Below are 14,888 nucleotides of genomic sequence, written 5' to 3'. Positions count from 1 at the left end.
AAAACGTCATAATGCAATACATAAAAAGAAAGACCACAGCACATAGATTTGAGGCTTAAAAGACATAGATTTCACAACAAAAAAAATTAGATGAATGAGGATGCATATTCTTTTGGCATCAATGTTTTTCTCTTTTCTTCATAATAATAATAAAAAATTTTCATTGTGGTAAACAAATTGATAATTTGATCTAAATAAGTTTTTTTTTCTTCCCAATTTGTAAAAAATCCTTACGTGATAGAAAAAAAAAAAGAGTATTATTTTCAAGATCTTTGTAGTTGAATTATAGAAAATCTGTTATTAAAACCAAAACAACTTTTATGAAGTTGAAACTTGCATGCCTGTGTAATTGCGCACCGTCTTATTAAATAATCTTCTTTTCTAATTTCATTTTACTTTGTCCTTCACTTTATTTAAAAAAATATAGATGTAGTTTGTTGTGAAATAATGACTTGCACTTAATGGTTTACCACCTTGCGTGAACTGGGTACTTTTTGCCATATTTACTTAAATAACTACATATAATTACTTCACCTACATAATGGTGCTATGCTATATGAAATGGATAGTATATTTATCATTTCTACATGATAACAAACTAATGAGTAGGTAATACTTTGGCATACCCATAATGTACAACTGTATCCAAAGCAAAAGATGTCGCATCTGCTTGCACTACCCTGCCAAAAGCATGTAATTTTTTCCACACCTATGGGAATTATTTAGTCATCTACATGTACCTTTCAACATGGAGCAGGTATTGCTTGTCACACTGTGTGAGGCAGGCAAATTTCTTTCACACTGCCACATACTACTCCTGTTTTAGAATACACATTCCTTGGTCACACATTATATCTACCAATCTGTATAGATCAGGCCCTTTGATACATGTACCATTAATGAATCGGGTCCTCACCGCTACACTTGCGTGCATAGTTCTCTATGAGTTAGTAATTCTTGTCTTGTTTGTATATTCTACCCTGTGTGGAGCAGATAATATTTACTTTCATGGAGCTAGTAAATCTCTGCCACTTCTAAATGCAGAAAGTTACAAAAAAGAAAAGATGTGAAGCCTATTTAGAAAGATAAAAACAATTCAATATGTCTCTATGTTGAATATCTTAGCAAGTGCAGTTCTTACATTTTCTGATTAATAATGTCTGTTATGCCTAAATTTCCTTTTCAGTACAGAACTTGTTATACACTATATTGAAAGGTCATTCATTTTCAATTCTTATTTATTGCTTTTTTTTCATAACATTGCATAAAATAGTAGTTTTTGCTATTAATTAACACTTGGAATATTTCATATTTCTGCTAACTTCTGTATTAATCGCAGGTTACAGACTGATGCCTTTAAAAATTATCTATTTTTATTGAATTTAGCATCCAGATGATGTTATTTTAAACATTTCTGATTCATAAACATGAAAAGATATTGATAGAATCTAATTGTACTTAAATATAGGAAAATTAGAACCCCCCCCCTTAGTAAACACCATTGTTAAAGAAAACTTTAAAATAGTGAACTATATAAAACTCTTAATGGAGAGTTTGGAGGACATGGAATTTTATTTTGGAAATTCCTATATTTTAGATATTAAAGTAAGAGAATATGAAAATGAGTGATTGTAAGATGATGAAGATCATACCAGTAATGGTTATTTTTACTTGGCTCACTCATGTAGTTAATTTATGATTTAACCTTGAATTAATCAAAAATAATAATAAGAAGAAACCATAATTACAGTATTTCGATTTCTTGAATAGTTGAAATATAAAACACTAATTTTCATTAATTGGTTATTTAGTCGTGCATTTAGCACCTCATAAAAAGTGAAATTATCATGGTGTCTGTAATTTAAGACAGTAATTACTGCTTCTTGTTGGTTCATAATTTGTTTCTTCTGTAACTTATAATATTTTTTTTGTCTCTGCTATCCATTTAAGTGCAGTCATAAAGCAGTTTAGAGTGAATTAATAAAAAATGTATAAGGAGACTTTCAAGAATCATTCCTATGTCATGTTTAAATATGTTTTATTTAAAAGCTAAAAAAGAGTTTTTAATCATCTCTTCAGGAGGCTATCACCCTGTGAAGATTGGTGATCTGTTCCATGGGAGATATCATGTGATTAGAAAGCTTGGTTGGGGTCACTTCTCAACTGTATGGCTGTGTTGGGATCTGACGTAAGTATACGTTTTGACTTGCTTCACTCACCAACCTTCAAAGAGAGGTTTTCTAATATTAAAGTTTTTTAATCATCTTTAATAGTGTTGTTATCAAAGTTAGGATAGATATGTTAGTCAATACTTGTGTCATATGTGTGGAAATACCTTGAATCTTTATAAAATGGGTACTCAAATTGCATGTAAAGATTATAAATTTAAGAAATTGATTAATATCAAACTATTTAGGAATCTTAACAGATAGTTTGGAAGACATGGAGATTTATTTTGGAAATTTCTATATTTTAGATATTAAAATAAGAGAATATTAAAACGAATAATTATAAGATGATAAATTTACATAACTTGCATAGGATCATACAATGATGAAGGAAATTAATAAACTGTATTTTCTAGTATTTTAACCACAAAAAAATTCTGCTGTTATATTTTACAGTCTAAGAAAAGTAGTTCCTCTTACGTGAAAATATATCAAGCACCTCTAAATCGCATGTCTATGACACTTGTGGAAGTCTTATCTTTTACCACCTAAAACTCGTTTTAGTCTTTCCTGAAAGTTGCATGGCATGACCTGGTAGTTAGGGTGTTTGACTCGCAAGCTGCAGGTCATAGATTTGAATCCCATTACTGAACGTGTTCGCCCTTTCAGCTGTGGAGGTGTCATAATATGATAATTAATCCTACTCTTCAATTAGAGTAGTCTGAGTTGGTAATTGATGGTGTTGACTAACTGCTGTCTCTCTAACCTATCACTTCTAAATTAGGGACAACTAGCACAGATAACCCTTGAGTAGCTTTGAACAAAGTTCAACAAAACAAACAAACCACACCTAAAACTCATAAGAAGATATTTTCTATAAGGCACTGCTTTTTGGTGTGCCCTGTGATATTTATGAAGATTAAATAATTGGAATTTATCAGAATTTTCATTTGAATAGTTTTACTCAAATATTTTTTTTGTATTGTAGATTTCTATAAGAAGCTACAGAATTGTGCATAAGAAAAATCACTGATGTGGGAGGGAGTTGCAAAGTGAGGGTGCTTGGATAGGCATGCAGATTTTATAATCTAGGGGGGTTTGGGGGGCATGCCCTCCAGAAAATTAATATAATTTTCAGTTGCTGTATAAGTCAAGTATGTTGTAGCACTTCCAGTTCTGATGTCTCAGAAAATTACCTATTGTTATTGAACATAGCATCCGGATGATGTTACTTTAAGCATTTGTGATTCATAAACATGAAAAGATATTGATGCAATCTAATTGCTTAAATATAGAAAAAATTAGAACCCCCCTCAGTAAACACTCAATGTTAAAGAAAATTTAAAATAGTTCAAATAGTGAAACATATGTAAACTTATAAATCTAAATTATTCAAAGAATGTGAAATTATTCCAAGTTTAGAATGAAATGATGAGTCAAGATAGTAATTCATTCACTTCATTTCAAATAACAATTAAGAATTTTTAAATAATACAGTGTTATTCAATATGATGCTAGCACTATGGCTATGTTGCTCTATAAATTACTTGCACTTTATCTTTAAAGCATGAAAAGATTCAAAAATAGATATATTATGGAACCTGCCCTCCAGTGGCACAGCGGTATGTCTGCGGATATCCAATGCTAGAAGCCGGGTTTCAATACCTGTGGTGGGCAGAGTAAAAATAGCCCATTGTATAGCTTTGTGCTTAACTTCAAACAAATCGTGAAACCTATTTGAATTATATTCATTAAAACAGATGAATAATGAAACAAGTCATTAAGTGTTACTATTAAAATTCTGTAGCTTTGTTTTATAATGATGTGCAGAATATGGATATATCCTTCATCATTGTCATGAACAACAGATGGGTTGATCTATCCATAATGCTTATTCATTACCTTAAGTATGTAACGGAATTACCAACTTTTATTCATTGTGCAATACAGAATAATAGATTTCGTGCTACATTGACTTATATCATATTCCGGGAGTGGCATAAAAGTTTGTTCTTGTACCTAGTAATAAAGTTTTTTACTGCTTTTAAATAGTGCTCAAAAGATATTTCCTATATAGTTTAAAAGTTTAGCTTGCATTGATAACAAGTAAAAATTCCTAATTTTGGCATTTCCAGTGCAAAAAGGTTTGTAGCATTGAAGGTTGTCAAGAGTGCTTCCAACTACACAGATACAGCTCTTGATGAAATCAAGATTCTCAGATCTGTAAGCATTTCTTATTCTTTTCTTTCAGTTTAGATTATATTCCAATAAAACAAAATCGTTTATTGTCTTTTTTACTAAATTCTGGTTAAGTTGCTTTAGTATTTATACATCATAGAAAATCAATAAATCACATGTAAATAAAAGTTTGGAGACGGCTTGACTGGGTAATGATAAAACATTCAAGCCATCTCAAACCTTTTTTCTAAAAAGTGGGTTCCTCATTATCAAGTTTTAAATTACATGTAATTAGATTTACTGCAAAATGTCTCAAAGCATGTCATGCATGCTTTGAGCTTAAAATATTAATAATGATAAAATTTTGTGATTTAGATTTAGAGAATCTATTACCTTGTACATTGCCATAGACTTACTAAACACTTCAGTATTTTATCAATACTTACTAACGTTATGATAGCAAGACAAAGCCAGAAGGTATATTAGAAACTATATAGTTCATAATAAAAAGGGTTTTGTGTATTTTACGTAGAAGAAAGTACTTTTACACCTCTTGTAATGTTTCATATGAATAGCAATGTTTTCTTTTCTACTGAGATACACCATTGATTATGTATGGTGCTGACAACAATACAAGATTTTTTTTTTACATACAACACCTTAAATTTTGCGTACGCTGTTGAAAATTCTCCAATGGAAGATTAAAGTTACATTCAGCTTAGTTTTATCAAACATAATTTTAACATTCTTTTTTTTTTAAAAATCTTGCTGTGAACTACATAAAAAAATTAATTTTATCATGTTTGAAAAAGTTCTTACAAAAACCTGCTTGTGTTATTTTTTTTATCTAAAATAAGTTGAAATGATGACTGCCAAAATACTCAGACATCTTTATACCGTAATGTACAGATAGTTGCTGGAAATAACGAAAAATATCTCATAAACCAGGATTTTTGTAGTATTTACATCTAAGTATACTTCATTGATTTATTGTATTGTGAGTCTGCAGTTATTTCTATAGAATTGTGAAAATAGATAGAAAATATTATTTCTTTGCATAGAGAAAGTTTAAATCATACAAAGAATTACAGACATTGGTAGTTTTTGTTTTAGTAAACAGTTTTGGAAATGAGGCTGCAGAAAGATTGTTGGAGTAAACAGTAAATTACTATGAAAACTTAAGCTAGCATAGACTTGTTTACTATGAAATTTAATATGTCTACAACAGAAGTTCAGAGAGAAATCAACAGTTGGCCAGATGGTTTGGCACTCGACTTGCAATCTGTGAGTCATGGGTTCAAATCCCCATCCCATCAAACATGCTCGTCCTTTCAGCTGTATGGGGCATTATAATGTGATGGTCAATCCCACTATTTGTTGTAAAAGAGTTGCACAAAAGTTGGTGGTGATGACTAACTGCCTTCCCTATAGTCTTTCACTGCTAAATTAAGGATTGCTATCTAGATAGTTCTCATGTAGCTTTTCGCGAAAATCAAAACAAACCAGACATCATACTTTTCAACCAATCACATGTACTTCCCATTTGCCTTTCTCTCTCCCATTCCTGTGTATGTGTGTGTATGTATTTCATGTATATATGCTTATGACATCATACTTTTCAAGCAATCACTTGTACTTCCTCTCTCATTACTGTGTATGTTGCATGTATATAGATCAAATTATCAGGTCGAATTTATTAATTAATATACTAGTTTTATTTGACCTACTTACTTACTTCCATTTCCAACAATTCTTTTAAGTAAATCTAGTAGTGTATTTTGTATAATTGTTTTGAACATTGTAGTTCTTCTTCAACTTCATCCACAAAGTCTGCTGTGAAAGTTTTTATGCTATAATAATATTGTCTGCTAGTGCCTATGTCACAGAAAACATCACAAAGATTTGTGCATGGATGTGATTTCAACATTGTGTTACACAGTACTTGATTGGTTGCTTGTGTGAGTACTGACCAATCAGAAGTGACATATAAAAGAACACTCTTCCCTCTTTGTAAACAACAAATAACAGTCAATTTCATGATTTAGCTGTTGTATATTGATAATTTTTGTAGATTTTATAAAAAAAACTTTGCTGAAGGACTTAATTATGCACAACACAAATTGATATTTCACTTTACTTGCATCAGGTAGTATTCTTTTAGCAAAGTGTGTTTATATGGTAAATTTTGAACCTCATAAGATAATCTATTTCATTAAAACATAAGCCTTTAGATATGGGTTATTAATCATATTTTTTAAAACTTGTTCAATTTGTTTTTTATTCTTAATTTTAGGCTTTGTGCCAAAAGTGATATCAGAGTAATCGGGAGTAAAGTTTCTTTTATATTCAAGCTTTCTTATGAAATTAACCTGAAATCATCTTCTCCTGACTGGACCTTTTTGTGTGCATGTGTGTGTGTGTGTGTTGTTGTTCTTCTTCTTCATATGCTATGATGAATATATTAAATATAATCACACTTCAGAGACTAGTCTACTAAAACACAGCCAAGACAAGTTACTTTGTATAGACCAAAGGTCACCTTTATGGTATTTGATATGGTAACATGAGTGCATGTGAGCGCTTCGTTGTAACTTCTGTAGTGTTAGCCAAGCACGGGTGAAAGGTCAATATAATAAAAATAATAAATGTATATAAATGTATAATGTTATGAGATTTAAGCTATTTCGTCTAAACATTTATGTTTTCGTGTTATAATCTATGCCTCTTTCATTCTAGAATGAACACATTTTTATGTTTATTTCCTAATTTTTATGGTGGTTGCAAGATCGGTCAAATTTACTGAACCCATACAGAGATTAATTACTGAAAATAACAGATAGAATTTAAAGTTTTTTTTTTAAGAAATGTTTGACAACTATCTCGACATTATAAAGATTTTGCATATGAAATTTCAAAATTTTCTGAAGCATAAAAATATTTTTAATCTTAAAATAAAATTACTTTGCATGATACGTAGGCAAGATGTGAAAAGAAAAAAAAAAAGGCATGAGAGAAATATTGCTTTACAAACTTTACAACTTAATAAAAAATTAGATGTTTTGCATATAAAAGTATTGTAATGTTTACTGATAAACTGCCAAATTTTGTTAACATTTGCTTACTAATTTAAAAGCTATAGCATGAAAACTATAACAAGCACAAAATGGTTATGAGGTCGGTACCAGGGACTGAGCCTGGGTTGAAAGGGTTAAAGTAAAACGTGTTTAAGATTATAAGATTTGTGTCTGCCTTCTGCCTATGGAAATTTAGCATGTTTATTACTGTTTTTTATTTTTGTGATGATTTTTTTATTATTTTGAAGTATTATAATCAGTGTTTTGCATTTGTCTAATCTCAAGAAACTTCTGTATTAAACATGATTTATTGTTGCAGGTAAGAGAAAGTGACCCCGATGATCCATACAGAGAGAAAGTGGTGCAGTTGTTAGATGATTTCAAGATTTCAGGTGTGAATGGAACTCGTATCCTTTCTTCAAAAAAATAAGTTAGTGTTGCATAAAGAAAGCCAGAATAGTAATTATATATGTGTGTTGATGTGTTTTAGATTTCTGTAAGTGGCATAAATTAAGTCATCTAGGTAGGTCATAGTATCTATGCATTAACTTGTAACCTAGAGTTTTATTCAGTGATAAATAAAATAATAAACATTATGTGATAATGGTCTGAATTGACACTCCTACTAAGTTTTAAGCTTGTCACTAATATGTTTCATTTATGTCACTTATAAAGTTCTGTGTTATCATTTACTGTTTATGCAGAATTTTAGTTGTGCTAGGATATTCCCAATTCTTATGTAAAAGCTGCAAACACTATAGCAAGTTTAAAGGCTCCAGAAGAAAACTTCAGCTGAATGTGGGGGGAGGGAGACAAATTTCATCTCTGTTATGCTTGTATACAGTGCTACAGATAGCTAGCATATCTACATAAAATATGCATAAAGTTTTGAGAGATGCGTATCATTTTTTATTTTACATGTATCAGTTTTGAATATACTATCACTGATATGCCACAACATGGATTGGTGTGTCTGTTGGTTGCACACTTTTAGAATGGTTACTTTTGTGCATAGACGCTTGTATTATGCTTAAAAAGAAAGCAAATATTTATAGCTACAGTATGCAAGATTGAGGACTGTATTTTTAACAAGGCCTTTCTGTGGAGTGAAACAACTGTATTTAATGATCTCTGTTAAACAGAAGGTTGAATTTATTGCATCTGTCTGGAGTTTTCTTTAAATTTAACTTACTTGTTTTTCTAAAATCATGAATGGCAAATATTATAATATTAATATAAACAAAATCTGTTATTCTAAACTTAATAAACCTCTAAAAAGGTACTATGGTTATATAAATGTTGGTTAACAGCCCAGAGTGTTGGTTCCTTGACTTTTGTTCAGATGTATGTATGGTGTTTGAAGTTTTAGGACACAACTTACTGAAGCTTATTATTCGTTCCAACTACCAGGGTATACCTATTGCTAATGTAAAAACTATTATAAAACAGGTAAGCACTTCTATTAATATACATGCAGAATTTTTCTTTATTGGTAGACTAAAGATTGAGATTAAAACGAGTTCATTTTGAAAAGGGTGTTTTTTCACAAGAAAAAGAAAAAAATCCAGTTATCTTTTTGTTAATCTTCAGAAATATATGTATTGACTAAGTGATAATTTATTTACTTCTGGGCGTTGTTTGGAAATTAAAAAAGAAAAGTTTGATAACGTGAAATGTCTCATATGCACGAATGAAATAATATCTCAACATTTTTACTGAGTAGAAATGATGTAGTCAACAACAATGGAGCTGTTATTTGGTGAAAATTTAATGTTCTGTAGAGTATGAATTTAATGGTAATATATTGGTCAAGCCAAATTTGATAGTGTATTTTCAACCAAATAACTACATCCAGTTAAGGTATGTGTTTCTTAAAGTTACCTTGAGTAATTCTGATAAAAAAGGTTTATTTTATAAATAACTAAATGATTATGTATATATAAACAACACATACATATACAGTACATATTAGATTAGTTATTCCAAAGATGATAGGTGATAGATGACCATCACATGTTCATCTGTACCACCAGTTAGGAAGTTGTAGGTTTGCATTACCTACAACTAGGTATCAGTATGTGATAGTTATGAAACAATAAATTACAGTGGCCTGAAGTTAGGTTAATATTTGACATTTGCAATGAAAATTTGTGTTATTTTTGGAGCTTTAATAATTGAATTTCATAATTTTTAACATGCTCCTTTATTCCCATAGGGAAAGTATCTCCAGCATAGACATTGGTCACTCTATCCCACAATAAATACAATATTCATGGGGGGGAGTGTTGATCTGTATCTGAAATATCCTTATGAACAGTAAAAATTGGCAACAATAGCATGAGAAAACAATATCTCTCTCCAGTTACTCCCTAGGTGCCAGAAGAACTTCTGAAGAATGACATTCATATATTAATGTTGTCAGAAGAGTAAAAATTAGTTACACTCATAGACGAAAATGTAACTTTTTTACAGGGATTAAAAGTTAAATTTTAATTTCAAACACTTGCCAACCATCCCTTAGATGTAAGTAAAAAACAAAAATATCCTAAAGAGTGGCATTTGCTAGGAAAATCATGATCAGATTTTTAAACATTCAGTTTTGTATTTCATTGTCAAACATTGGTATCTGATGTGTAGTTTCCCAAGATGCATTTGGATGCTGGCACCTCAGCCAAACTAAACCACTCAAGAATGAGATACACGGAATCAACATAAGTGGATCTTTTTCACTAAACCATTGGGTCCACTGACATATTCCATTCGAATTTCCAGGGGCAGAAAATACGTAACACATTAACACAGCTCCAAAAGAACGTTTAAGTATTATCATGGAACCTATAAATATCATTAAAGAAGGCTCTGTTGGCAAATAGTAAACTGTAGCTATCCCATACTTGATATTAAATTTCTGTTTGCAGGTCTGAGGTACAAGTAAGTGTGCTACACAAAAATTAAGTAACATTTACATTATCTGAAACTTACTTTCCATTTCACCACACTGTATGCCTTTTTGTATTAATAACCTTGCAAGTGATAAAAAAATCAATGCTTGTTTCAAATTATATTCAAGCACAGGTTATAAATTCACTTTTGTCACATGTCCTTGGCAATTCTCCTCCTCCTCCCCTTCCCAGGCTTTAATGAAGAACTGAAAATTACCAGCAGAGGCAGCTTCATTCTTTAAAAAAAATAATGTAAAATTGATATGCAAAAAACATGAAACAATAAAAAAATAATTTATCCTGGATTCTTCTAAAAAAAAATGCACGTACAACATTATTGTGTATGAGATCGTATGTACAAAATACGTAGTTTTTCATGTTACATTATATTAGTGAATAAACTAAGTTACTTGTACATAATTTTGAATCCTTAATTGGAGGTTTATATAATTTGGTGAGGACAACATGATTAATAGTCCAGGTAGAATTGCTGAAATAAACAATTCTGAAAAGGGGTTTGTCAATCAGTTTATTCATCATTAAAGAGTAATAACCAAATTTCTTTATAAAATAAAGGAATATGAGTATTGTTTATTGATTTGAATGGTAAGTCTGGCTGAACTTTTACCCCATTCAACTAAAACTAAGCCATTGATGACTCCAAACTTTGGGGCCCTGCATGGCCGGGTGGTTAGGGCACTTGACTCGCAAATGCTCCCCCACCCCAAAATAAAATCTAAGCATATTGATCATGTATTATTTGACAGCTTTTATGTATAATAAACTCATTTTGTATAATTTGATTTAAAAAAATAAAACTTCTATAAACACTATTATATTTGATTTGATTTGTTTTAATTACCATTTTATTAAAAATTTAGATCAATTTCAGCTTTTTAATTTATTGCCTTCCCCTGAATGGAAATCTGGCTATGCCACTGATTTCTAGAGCAGTTGGGAAGCAGGGTTAACTCCCTAAACCTAGAAGCTAAAAATATCAACTGTAGTTATAAAGCTTTAACTGAAATTAAATTTAAACATTTACATAAACTCAATTATCTCAAGAAGTGTAGACGTGGATACTTGTTCTTGGAACATGCAGATGAAGTTATTCATAATTTATCAGACTCATTTGTCTGATGATGAGAAAATGATCTTTGCCAGAGGGTTACAATTTTCTATTCCCCCTAAGAAAGTAACCAAAGTGTATTATTTTTTAGGATCTGAAACTGTCCTCGATTGCTTAAGTGTAAAAGTTGGAAAAATGGAGGCATGCTGTTTGAACAGGTCAGAACTCAAGTCACTAGTTATTCCCTCAGGATGTTGCAAGATTTTAGACCTAGAAAAAAGAACAGTAACTTAAGCAAGGATGAAACCCACAAAAACATCTGGAGGCAATCTGGTTAATAGTAATATACATTTTGTTCCCTTAATCCAGAATTTTGCCAGTAATAATACCAGAGGTATTATAATGCTAAGTAAAGATTGCCAGATTGTATGTGTTTTAAAAGTATCCATAAATGATCTTAAGAGTATAGGTGCACGTATTGAGTAGGTAGTTAGAAAAGTCATGAATGTAACTTTTAATTATTTTTATGCATCAACTCCATATAAGTACCCCCTGCAATGATACTGTACTAAAACATTTTTATACAGTCTCTCGGCTTCATTAGCCTCAGATCATACTTGATGTAGCAAAGGTTCAATTCTAATATTGTGTCTTTTCCTTCTTTTCATGCATCACTGAAGAAGTTACCTAGCCAATATATTACACATTGCTGGGCTCTTCTTTTATTTTCTGCTCCCAATATGTTTTTTGCCTTCTTGTTACTTCTGGAGTATAATGCAAGGTTTTTCTCTTCACTAATGACCATCAATTTTGCTGGGCATTTCTTTATCCATTGACATCTTAACATGAGTTATTCCTTTCAGTTCTACAAACTGGAGTAACTTGCTTCCTTTTTCAGGATTTTAGTTTGAAATGTTACTTTCTTTTTATAGGCCTGACTTGTCTATATCATTATTTGTTCCTTTAAACTATAATCTATTGCATTGACATCCTCAGAATAACCACCAATCAATGCTTATCAAATGAAACATCATTTCTACCTTACCTTCAAGGGACCTTGAATATTTCCACCTTAACAACTATCAATGGAAACTTGGTCTTCTTTGCAACAACCCTTTTTTGTTTGGTGTGAATGTCCTGAAAATCACCTTCCATGCATGCTTAATAATGGTTTTCTTGATAAGGCTATTGAATTTGATTATCTTCACAATCAGACCAATTAACATATCAGGTTTGATATCCTGACTGTCATTACCAGATGGTGACCTACATTAAGAAATTAAGTCAGTGTTATTAATACACCAAATTCCCTAAAGTGCGTGGTGCAATTTTTATTTTGTTTTATTTTACTTATTCACATATTTGTTAAGCAACATGACATAAACAATTGACCTTGAATTGCATACTCCAGCACACTAGACCATGTCCAGCCAACAGAAAAAGAAATGCTTTTTTTTGGTTTACATCTAATTTGTACAGTTAAATTTATCTTTGTGTATGTGTAAGTAACTGCTGAACAGTTACTTGGTAATTAGTGCATAATATTTCTTACCTTTGGGAAGAATATGAACATATTTCCATGTAGCTGTTGCATTTGGCTTTCATTGAATCTGAAAATCACTATTATGACATATAGGTCTACTATGAATGTCCTGTGCAATACGATAAATTTTGTAATTACTGTTATATGAATCTCGAGTAGGGAAGCACATTATGCTGATATAATAATAGGTAGGGAAACAATGATTTATAAGTCTTCAGACCAATGTTCTGTCAAAACATGTAATATCTTCCACCATCAGTAAAACTTTTCCTTATGCTTATAAATAGTTGTTTGCCTACATATTGCTATATAACTCAATATGCTTTCTTTAGGCCTTTGAGTGCAATTTACCATGAGTATATAAGCCTAAAGTTCAATGTACTCTTTTATGTTGTTGTGTTAGGTCAAAGGGCTAGGGAAAGTGTGATGGGCAGGTGCAAGGCCATTGTTCTAGTTATAGACCACTTTTTTAAAATACTGGAGATAGTGCCAGATCAGTTATTTTGTGCAAGATAGCCCACATTATTTCTCCCTTGGACCTATTCTTTTAATATTTGTTTATATATTTATATTTTTATAACAAGGAAAGTTTTGAAAAAAATTATGACATTCAACTGTTAAAGCCCCAAAAAGTTACTCTTGTTCATTGCGAATGTGATTAGCTCTTACTATTCGAAAATATATTCACATGTATATATCACTCTTCAAACATTTTTAGTGATGCCCAGGGAATAGTTGAAGAGCCTTGAAATTGATAATATTCAAGTTTTAAACTTTCTAACACTACGCAGAAATATTTGAACCCATCATAAAAAATTACTGAAGGCATTATTTCCACAAACCCAAAAATATACCAACACAACACATGCTAATACGTATTTTAAAATGTCATTTTAAATCGCATACTAACACCACCGTGCCAGTATCTTTCTCAAATCATGTACACTGTGGTGTACTGCACTAGGCAATCAATCAGTACATGTGCACCACATGTGTGCATTACTGAAAAGTGTCTTGCCGCTCTATTTTTTAAACATCTCTGTTATTGAGTGATGTTTTTAGATCACTTTCATTGAAAACATTTTTTGTTTTCAAATTAGTACAATACTATAAGTCAAAAGTTCTGTTTAAAATGATAAAATCCCAATGAAATGGTAGTCTCTTGAGGTGCTCAGGGCTGTAAGCATAAAATGATAAAATCCCAATGAAATGGTAGTCTCTTGAGGTGCTCAGGGCTGTAAGCATAAAATGATAAAATCCCAATGAAATCATAGTCTCTTGAGCTGCTCAGGGCTGTATGCAATTGCTTATGTTACTTATATCTAGCACAACCACTGTGTTTAAGGAATAACTGGAGAATGATCATACTTAAAAATTTTACATTTTTTACCCCTAAGAAAGTTCTGGTTTTTTTCTATGTTTTATTTTCAGAATGATATTCAAACAACACACTTTATTATATACTTATGATGGGCTGGAAGTAACTGAAGAGAGTGCTTTGTGCTAATATTGCAAATATGTACTTTTCAGATAGCTATGTTTCACTCTTCCCAATGAAGATGGATATTTGCATGCTAGTCTTGCATTTACTGCAGAATAGAATAGCAAAACTCCATAGTAGAGAGGTTTTATAGTCCGCTAAAAAATAACTGTAAAGTGTTAAAAATGATAAAATCAATTATTAAAGCCCACCCCACCCCTTCTTAGAATGTCACTTTTTTTCCAGTGCATGTATTTTGTTTTACCCACCATCATGCCCTAAGTTGAACAAAAAACAAAGCCTGGCTAAGTAATGAATGAATATTTGCTGTAAAATTCTTATCAATGCTATAAGTGTAGCTACCAGTTTGGCTGCCAATTTTGATTTCATTCCTTTAAGTTGCACAATCAATGCTTTTCTGACTGCACCTTTTT

The 14,888-nt window shown here is 31.1% G+C and overlaps 1 protein-coding gene across 3 annotated transcripts in view; it reads left to right on the top strand.

Moving 5' to 3' along the window:
- LOC106478873 (SRSF protein kinase 3-like) overlaps positions 1 to 14,888 on the top strand; it is a 73,021-nt gene that overhangs the window by 38,976 nt on the left and 19,157 nt on the right. For all 3 annotated transcript variants that reach the window (XM_022382555.1, XM_022382553.1, XM_022382554.1), the window contains 4 exons: positions 2,080 to 2,188; positions 4,304 to 4,391; positions 7,740 to 7,827; positions 8,763 to 8,869. In XM_022382555.1, the coding sequence (XP_022238263.1) occupies positions 2,080 to 2,188; positions 4,304 to 4,391; positions 7,740 to 7,827; positions 8,763 to 8,869 (392 nt within the window). The remainder of the gene's footprint in view (positions 1 to 2,079; positions 2,189 to 4,303; positions 4,392 to 7,739; positions 7,828 to 8,762; positions 8,870 to 14,888) is intronic.

This window comes from Limulus polyphemus, unplaced genomic scaffold (assembly GCF_000517525.1).
Source record: "Limulus polyphemus unplaced genomic scaffold, Limulus_polyphemus-2.1.2 Scaffold257, whole genome shotgun sequence".
Classification (NCBI taxonomy): Eukaryota; Metazoa; Arthropoda; class Merostomata; order Xiphosura; family Limulidae; genus Limulus; species Limulus polyphemus.
The sequence above is the reverse complement of the archived record's forward strand: the minus strand, read 5'-3'. Positions and strand labels throughout refer to the sequence as shown.